Source organism: Sinocyclocheilus rhinocerous, unplaced genomic scaffold (genome assembly GCF_001515625.1).
Source record: "Sinocyclocheilus rhinocerous isolate Xijiao unplaced genomic scaffold, SAMN03320098_v1.1 scaffold2392, whole genome shotgun sequence".
NCBI lineage: Eukaryota > Metazoa > Chordata > Actinopteri > Cypriniformes > Cyprinidae > Sinocyclocheilus > Sinocyclocheilus rhinocerous.
The window spans coordinates 34,789-44,054 of NW_015632034.1; the positions used below are offsets into that span (position 1 = coordinate 34,789).

At 37.8% G+C, this 9,266-nt stretch overlaps 1 protein-coding gene across 1 annotated transcript in view; it reads right to left on the reverse strand.

The window, feature by feature from the left end:
• Positions 1 to 1,441: 1,441 nt before the first annotated feature.
• The window catches only part of def8 (differentially expressed in FDCP 8 homolog), a 131,855-nt gene continuing 124,030 nt past the window's right edge, over positions 1,442 to 9,266 (reverse strand). Inside the window, exon 11 of the mRNA XM_016554979.1 lies at positions 1,442 to 2,137. Within this exon, the coding sequence (XP_016410465.1) occupies positions 2,053 to 2,137 (85 nt within the window). The 3' untranslated portion in view covers positions 1,442 to 2,052. The remainder of the gene's footprint in view (positions 2,138 to 9,266) is intronic.

Genomic DNA, 9,266 nt, shown 5'->3' on the forward strand with positions numbered 1-9,266 from the left:
AAGATCCAGGGGGTGTGGTTGGATCCACATCTAGGGGGTGGAGATTGGTAGGTTTAGGGGTGGAGATGGGTGGGTTTAGGGATAAGGGTTGGAGACAGGCAGGTTTAGTTGGGAGGAGTTGGATCTGGATCCAACCATGCCCCCTGGATTTTGTGTTCTGCAGATGAATATTGAGAAAATTATGGAAGGCGGCGGATTTGGTTTTCACATTAAAATAAAATAAAAGATTGCTTCATAAACCAGAGAAGGTGAACATGTTGGTATTCTTCTGGGGAAAAAAAACATATGAAAGTCCTATCACCGACAGCCAGTTTAGTTTCACTTTTCTTTTTGTTTTCATTTTAAAAACCTTTTTTATCTTTGCTGTTTACCTCACGTTACCCTATGGAGGTTTTTTTTGTTTTTTATTTATTTGATTCCTCACTGTTTGCTAAACATTCTGTAATTTATTAGTCAGTATATAATATAGCATGTGGAGCCATGCCTCATCTTATTCGTTTTTGTTAAACCGAGAGAGTCCTGACTCTCTGTGGTCATTAAAAATCCCATGGCACTTCTCGTAAAGAATAGGGATGTAACCCCGGTGTCCTGGCCAAATTACTGCCACTGGCCCTTGTCAATCATGACCTCCTAATAATCCCCATCCACTTAATTGGCTCTATGACTCTCTCTCCTTTCCACCTGTAGCTGGTGTGTGGTGAGTGCACTGGCGCCGTTTTACTGTGGCTGTCGTCGCATCATTCAGGTGGATGCTGCACACTGGTGGTGGTTGAGGAGAGACCCCCCACATGATTGTAAGTGCTTTGGGTGTACAGCAATACAAAATAAAGCGCTATATAAATGCATAATTCATTCATTCATACCTCCTCACCGGTCGCCATCTTGAGTGCCCCCGAGCTGCTGTGAATCTGCTTGCCCGGAAGCTTCCATAACTGACACAGATTTACAGAAAATTACCGTTGTTTTTCAAATAATTTTACGTACTTATTCCCAACACTTTAAGTTACATCTCAAATGACAAGAGACCAACTTATAATCATGTTTATATTAATTAGTCAGTGAACTCATTCTCTCAGACGGCCTGGGTATGCGGAGCATTTGCAGCTTATATGGATGGAATGCCACTGCTTCAATCACATCTTAATTATTTTATTTCAAATCCATTGTAATGGTGTATAAAGGCAAAAGCACAAAAACTCAGTCAGTGTCCGAAAACTTCCGGACCTGACTGTATATGTGTGTGTGTTCAGTTTCACAAAACTAAGCAAAGCCATTCATTATCTATGCCATCTATGGTGAAGAGAAAAAAATTAAGATGTGGTGGTCATCTTACTCTACTTGAGTAATGCTAAAAGCAAGGCTGGAAGACAGCTGAGCATGTTCCATTTTTTTGTTTTATTCATGCTTTGTGAAGATATCTTGATATTGGACTTCATAACACTTTATATGTTGTCTTGCACAGTTATTACAGAGACAATTAAATAGCATTCTGTCATTTAATAGGATACAATTTTACACCAGGTAATTGCATTACAGAAGACTCCATTCTGAGATCATCTTAAACCAGAAATAGCTACACAGCATTTGTTCTAGAACATTAATTATCATATAATAAATTATCAGCATATTATCTACTACATTAAACCACAGTGTATTACGGGGATATAACTATAAAGCAGAACATAGTGTAGCCTTGTAGTATTTTTTCCTGGTCCCTTAAAAAGCATGCTACCCAGGATTACATGTAGGAAGAAATCAAATAGATCTCACAGTCACATTCTTAAGAGGAACATGCCATTGTTAAAGTTTGACACAGATTATTTCTCTTTAGACTTTAGACATGTAACAGTAACCAGCAGTTCTATATTTATGGGAATATAGTTTTCAAAATGTGAGGTTTTCCTGCTATGCTGATCACACTTCATCAATGTCAGTCCAGAAGCTGACAGAAGCATGGTTAAAACATCAAGAACAAATAAACTGAATATAAGACAAGTTCTGACTCTGAAGATCTTTCACAGTATTTGTGATGCATCCATCTGTCAGGCTCATCTATGGGTTCTGAGACTCCTCATGTTGCCGTTCCAGCATTCTTGCACAGTGCGGACATGTGGTCGAGTTATCATAGTAACAATCCCTAAGATAGACAGCCATATCACAATTAAGAAACAAAAGCTACACTTAGAAGGACTGAACAGGTACATGAATGCAAGCACTTCTAGCCACACAAGCTTGATTTTTTGCATTAATGCATTTTTTTTAATGTGCAGTTCCATTCAGCAGCTGAAGAACCTTGAATTCTCAGCATTGCCATTAGTCCAGGTGATATGTGCAAAATTTGAGGTGAAATGTTCACTTTTTTATAAAAGCATGAAACTTGGTACACTTGTATAGTTTGTGGCCCTAAACATTTTCAGAAATGGAGCCATCGCAAAAACACCTCGTGGTGGCCACGGCAACCATTTTACTTTCCGCCATAACCAAATTATGTACTTTGTGTCATATCTTCTGAACCACAGAAAAGGTGATGTCTACCCCTATGTTTTGATGTGAATGGTGAAATCAGCAATGTGAGAACGAAATCACAGTATCTGAGTATCACAGCATTTACAGTGGTCCATATTATGGTTATTTTTTTTCTTCCTTTGATAATTAACAATTATTTTATTCACTAAAACAATAAAAGACTGTTTTCAATAATACAATAATTTATTTCAGAGATATATATAAAAAAATAATCTCAGGTAAGTATATTTTTCCTTACCTCTCAGGCAGAGTCAGGTAGGCAGTAGTATGTTTTGAATGCATTCTTGTTATCTCTCAACAACGCTTTATCATCAAACACAGAAGGCAATGCAATCTTGCTAACCTGTATTCTATGTGTACCTCTTCTACTGCACCTCTCTCTTTTTCTGTGGGTCTCTGGAATTGTCAGTCAGCTGTCAACAAACAGACTTAATTCTGGCCATTGCTTCTCAGTCTACTCTTCGTATCTTGGGCTTTACTGAGACCTCGATTAGTTCAGAAGACTCAGCAACCCCTTCTGTTCTCTCTAACAACTTCCATTGATCTATTTATCGCCTTCCTGGTCAATTGGGCATCTTTATAGAGGAGCTGGATGGGCTGCTGTCCTCATTCTTTGGGGACAGCAGTCCACTTGTAGTCTTTGGTGACTTCAACATCCATCTGGAGAAGCCTTACACTGCAGACTTCCACTCACTCACACACGAAATTGTATCACAGACAACATTTTGGGAAAACCTTTAGACATCTCTTATCATTTATTCATTACATTTAACCTACTCTTAATCTTACTACCTGTGTGCCACCGATTCCTCTACCAGTTACTTTTAGGCAAAACCTACGCTCTCTTTCACCCTTCCATCTTTCCTCTGTAGTGTCATCCTCTCTTCACTCACCCACCCATTTCTGGATGTGAATACATCAACTGAAACTCTATAATCCATTTTAACTTCTTGTCAAGATAATATCTGTCTAGACAGGTCAGTGCATACTACCCCTTCTAACCTTGGCTCGCCAGTGTACTAGATTTCTCTAATATAAAAAATTAAGTAGTCTTGACGAAAATTTTTGTGGGGAGAAGAATTTATTGAAGATGGTGTAGCAGTTCTTCAGTAGCAATGTTAGCATGTCATTCGTCACACAATCTTAACCCTTGTAAGAATCTTACCTTCTCCTAAAGTTCTGTCTGTGGGATATAATTTTATACCTGAAGACAAAAGGGCTACAATCAACAGATACTGTTAGAACCTCCCGCTGGAGATCCTGCAATCTACAAGACGTTCCTGAGGAATGTTGTTCTTTTGTTATTCTAATGGAATGGACTATTTGGTTCACACCTTAGACGCATTTACATTATTTCTTTCACAGAATAACCAACTGAACATTAACCAATCAGGTTTTAGAAGCGGCCATTCAATTGAGACTGCTTTACTGTCGGTCACTATAGCCCTGCAGAAATCGAAAGCTGATTCCAAATCATCAGTTCTCATTTTACTGGATCTATTTGCCACTTTTGACACTGTAGATCATCAGATTATCCTGTCTGCCATCACAGGATCTGCACTCCACTGGTTTGAATCTTATCTCACAGGTATGTCTTTCAGGGTTTCCTGGGGAGGAGAGGTATCCAAACCCTCCTCTTCCCCATATACACTACATCACTGGGACACATACAAGCACATGGTTTCTCCTACCATTGCTATGCTGATGACATGCAGCTCTATCTTTCATTTCAACTAGACAATCCAACAGCAGCTGCATCAATCTCAGGCTGCCTGGAGAACATCTTGGCATGGATGAAGGAACATCACCTGCAGCTCAACCTGGCAAAGACTGAGCTTCTCATCTTCCCTGCCACTCTGACTGTACAGCATGATTTCATCATCCAGCTAGGTTAATCCAAAAATATTCTTTGATGACCAGATGACCTTCAAGGACCACATGTAAAGACAGCACGATCATGCAGGATTGCATTGCACAACATCAAGAGGATCAGGCCCTTCTAAACAGAGCATGCTGCACAACTTCTTGTCCAGGCCCTTGTCATTTCTAGGCTGGACTATTGCAATGTTCTTCTGGCTAAACTTCCATCATGCGCAATCAAACCTCTACAAAAGATTCAGAACGCAGCAGCATGACTGGACTTCACCGAGCCCATACAGGCCCACATCACACCTCTCTTTATCTCCCTGCACTGGCTACCAGTTGCGGTTTGCATCAAGTTCAAGACATTGATGCTTGTGTACAGAACAGCCACAGGCTCAGCACCCTCCTACTTCCACTCACTATTACAAATCTACATCCCCTCCAGAAGACTGAGATCTGTAAGTAAGCGACGCCTCGTGGTACCATCACAGAGAGGCACAAAATCATTTTCCAGAACATTTTCATTCAACGTTCCTGGTTAGTGAAATTATCTTCCCACACCAGCAGTAATTAACAGAACACCTGACACTACAGCTGTTAATCATAATGGCAGCGCGATTGGCTACCTGTCACCATTCGGCCTGCACCTGCACCCGCACCCGCACCCGACACATAAATATTATTCCACCCGTTACATCAAATATTAGCAGTTCACCTGCATGTGCCCACCAGCATTCATGGATTCTGGCTTCCCCCTTGTGCACACTAACATAATATACAACTCTGGCCCTAGAGAGTGATTGTAATTTAATTTTAAATATATTTGAAAATTCAATCTGCATCTTTTTTTATCTACTGCGATTTCATTATTATCCTTCTCATAAAGTCAATTAATTCACCATTAACTGTTCACCTGATAGCGTTGCCATCTGCGTTTGATGTTAGGGCGCTGTTGAGAGAGAAGAAGAATGTATTGAAAACATACTACCACCTACCTGACACTGCCTGAGAGGTAAGGAAAAACACACTTACCTGAGATGATTTTTAAAAAATATATATCTCTGAAATATATGATTGTTCTCTTGAAAACAAGCTTTTATTGTTTTATTGATAAAATATTAGTTAATTAGATATAATAAGATAATAAGAAAGAAAAAAAAATAGACAGTTTCATCTGGCCTGGCCCAAAGTTGGGCTCAGGTTGTTGTGCTGTGGGATGTTTCCCCCATACATTTATTTATTTATTTATTTATTTATTCTATTTGGAAGTCTACCGTAAGTTAAATTAGGGCCACAAAAGCGCGCATGCGCAGTAACGTTTGTTTATGCCATAATATGGACCATTGTAAATGCTGTGATACTGTGATACTCAGATACTGTGATTTCATTATCACATTGCTGATTTCACTATTAACTGTTCACCTGAACAGTCTATGTTGTTGCATGTGGTATCATTGTAATCATTGACCATCAAAACATAGACGTAGACCACCATTTCTGTGTTATCATGTTTGGTTCAAGAGATATGACACAAAATACATAATCTGGTTATGGTGGAAAGTAAAATGGTTGCCATGGCAACCACGAGGTGTTTATGATGGTTCCATTTCTGAAAATGTTCAGGGCCACAAACTATACAAGTGCTCCAAGTTTCATGCTTTATGAAAAAGTGAATATTTTTTTCACATGTCACCTGGACTAAAGGGGATTTTCTCTTTAAGGTCAACTTCTGTCATGGCAAAGCAACAGAGAAGAGAGCAAGTTGGAAAAGTCAAATACATGTACTGTATATCTACCTTTAAAGCTACCTTCAGGGCATTTACTATAAAAAGGTACAGACATATGAAGGTCTCTACTGCCCTCTTATAAAGATTTATTTACAGTCACACATATTATGTATGAATAATGAGACTCCTTGCGCTATCCCTTTAAGGGATAGTTCACCCAAAAAATTAAAATTAAGTCATTTACTCACCCTTGTGTTGTTTTAATGTCGTATGTTCTTCTTTTTTCGGACCACAAAAAGAGATTTTTTTTTAAATGTCCCGTGTCCACAGAGACCAACAGTCAAGGTCAGGATGTTCATTAAATAATGTTACATTTCTGATTGTTTTTCACCAAACCCTATCCTATACACCCAGAACACTTGGCACATGTTGCATTGGACCATTCTGTGATACTTTTGTGTCTTTTTTGAAAAGCTTGATGATGATCGCTATTCACTGCCAATTGACCTATCGGTAAGCCCCGCCCCCCTTAGTTACTGTTGCTCACTCGGACAAACAAACGGAGTTGCTCACTGTCTTACAATGACAGCTGTCAGTGAAAACCTTCTTCCTAGGTGTTTCTGATAAATTTGGGACACAGATGGTCCATCTGTGGGACTTCAAGTGGGACTTAAATATGCCATGGAGGGATATATAAAAGATATTAACCCTTTAGGCGCCAGGTTTTTTTTGGAAAAATGCTGGATTTTGACATCAAGATTTCAAAAGCTTGTGGCTTGAAAGGGCTTAAAGATAGAGATCTAATGTAAATGAGAAAAATGTTGGGCATGACCGAAAGTTTATGTGGGGTGTAAATATACTCATCTAATTTGCATATTATGACGTCATCAGGGGGCGGCCCTCCTGAATGTCATAATATTCAGGAAATAATAGATATTAAATGGATGTTTGCTTTTTATCCTTATTCCAAATGATCAGGAAAAGAGGAAATCAACAGTAAAACAGGAGAATGTAGTAAATTATTACTATATTACTGTGCCATAGTAAAATGCATGTGCCTATTTAGAGGGTTAAAATAAATATGTAAAAATACAGATCACAATGCAAACGGGAGGATTATATTACGGTCGTCACAATCGCAATGCCAACATCCCGGATCAACACCGTTCATATACACCGAGGTCAAGTGAGCCGCCATCTGTGAACACCCGGTCAAGCCAGCCGCCACCTGGATTCTGCTGCACGTTTATTTGTGGTATTACAGTACGGATACACGAAGCCGCCAAAAAGCTGACGAAGACCTATATTTCAGCGGTTATTAATTAAATGTGCCCAAATACAGGAAAAAAATATTAACAAGCATATTAACATTGGACATTATAAAAGATACAGTTAAATTAAGTTCGAATATTATACTCTGGAGTATTCCACAAAAATAAAGTCTGTTAAAATACATTATAACTTATAATTTCCTACTTTTTTCTACATGCATTATTTAATTTCCTACTTTTTTCTACATGCATTATTCAATTTCCTTCAGAGTTAACACGAAAATTTCAATAAATTATTTTTCATAACGACCATGTCTCTCTATCTGTGTCAAATTTACCTTGGTTTTACTGTCAAATTTTGAAGAAAATGAGAGTCAAAGTTTGTCACAATGCATTATAGCACTGACCATTCCTTGACATTTATACAGGCATTATTCAAATTCCTTCAGCGTTAACATGAAAAGTTCTATTCATACTTTTTCAGAATGCCCAAGACTCTGTCTGTGTCAACTTTCACGAGATTTTACTGTAGAATTTTAGAGAAAATGAATGGCAAAGTCTGTCACAATGCATTATAGCACTGACCATTCCTTGACATTTATACAGGCATTATTCAAATTCCTTCAGAGTTAACACGAAAATTTCAATGAATTATTTTTCAGAACGACCATCTCTCTATCTGTGTCAACTTTTACAAGGTTTTACTGTAGAATTTTTGAGAAAATGAATGGCAAAGTCTGTCACAATGCATTACAGCACTGACTATTTCTTGACATTACACAGGCATTATTCAAATTCCTTCAGAGTTAACATGAACATTTCTATTCATACTTCTTCAGAATGCCCAAGACTCTGTCTGTGTCAACTTTCACGAGATTTTACTGTAGAATTTTTCAGAAAATGAAAAAGCAAAGTCTGTCCCAATGCATTATAGCACTGACCATTCCCTGACATTTATAAAGGCATTATTCAAATTCCTTCAGAGTTAACATGAAAATGTCTATTAATACTTTTTCATGCCCAAGACTCTGTCTGTGTCAACTTTGACAAGACTTTACTGTAGAATATTTGATAAAATGAATGGCAAAGTCTGTCACAATGCATTAAAGCACTGACTATTTCTTGACATTTACACAGGCATTATTCAAATTCCTTCAGAGTTAACATGAAAATGTCTATTCATACTTCTTTAGAATGACCAAGACTCTGTCTGTGTCAACTTTCACGAGATTTTACTGTAGAATTTTAGAGAAAATTAATGGCAAAGGCTCTCACAATGCATTATAGCACTGACCAGTCCTTGACATTTATACAGCCATTATTCAAATTCCTTCAGAGTTAACATGAAAATTTCAATAAATTCATTTCAGAACGACCATGTCTCTATCTGTGCCAACTTTCCCTGGGTTTTACTGTAGAATTTTAGAGAAAATTAATGGCAAAGTCTCTCACAATGCATTAAAGCACTGACCATTCCTTAACATCTATACAAGCATTATTCAAATTCCTTCAGAGTTAACATGGAAATTTCAATTCATACTTCTTCAGAATGCCCAAGACTCTGTCTGTCAACTTTTACAAGGTTTTACTGTAGAATATTTGAGAAAATGAACAGCAAAGTCTGTCACAATGTATTATAGCACTGACCAATCCTTGACATTTATACAGGCATTATTCAAATTACTTCAGAGTTAACATGAAAATTTGAATGAATTATTTTTCAGAACGACCATGTCTCTCTCTGTGCCAACTTTCCCTGGGTTTTACTGTAGAATTTTAGGTAACACTTTATTTCGATAGTCCACTTTAGACATTCTACTAACTATAAGTAACTTTGTAACTACATGTCAACTACATGTCAACTAATTCTCATTAATTT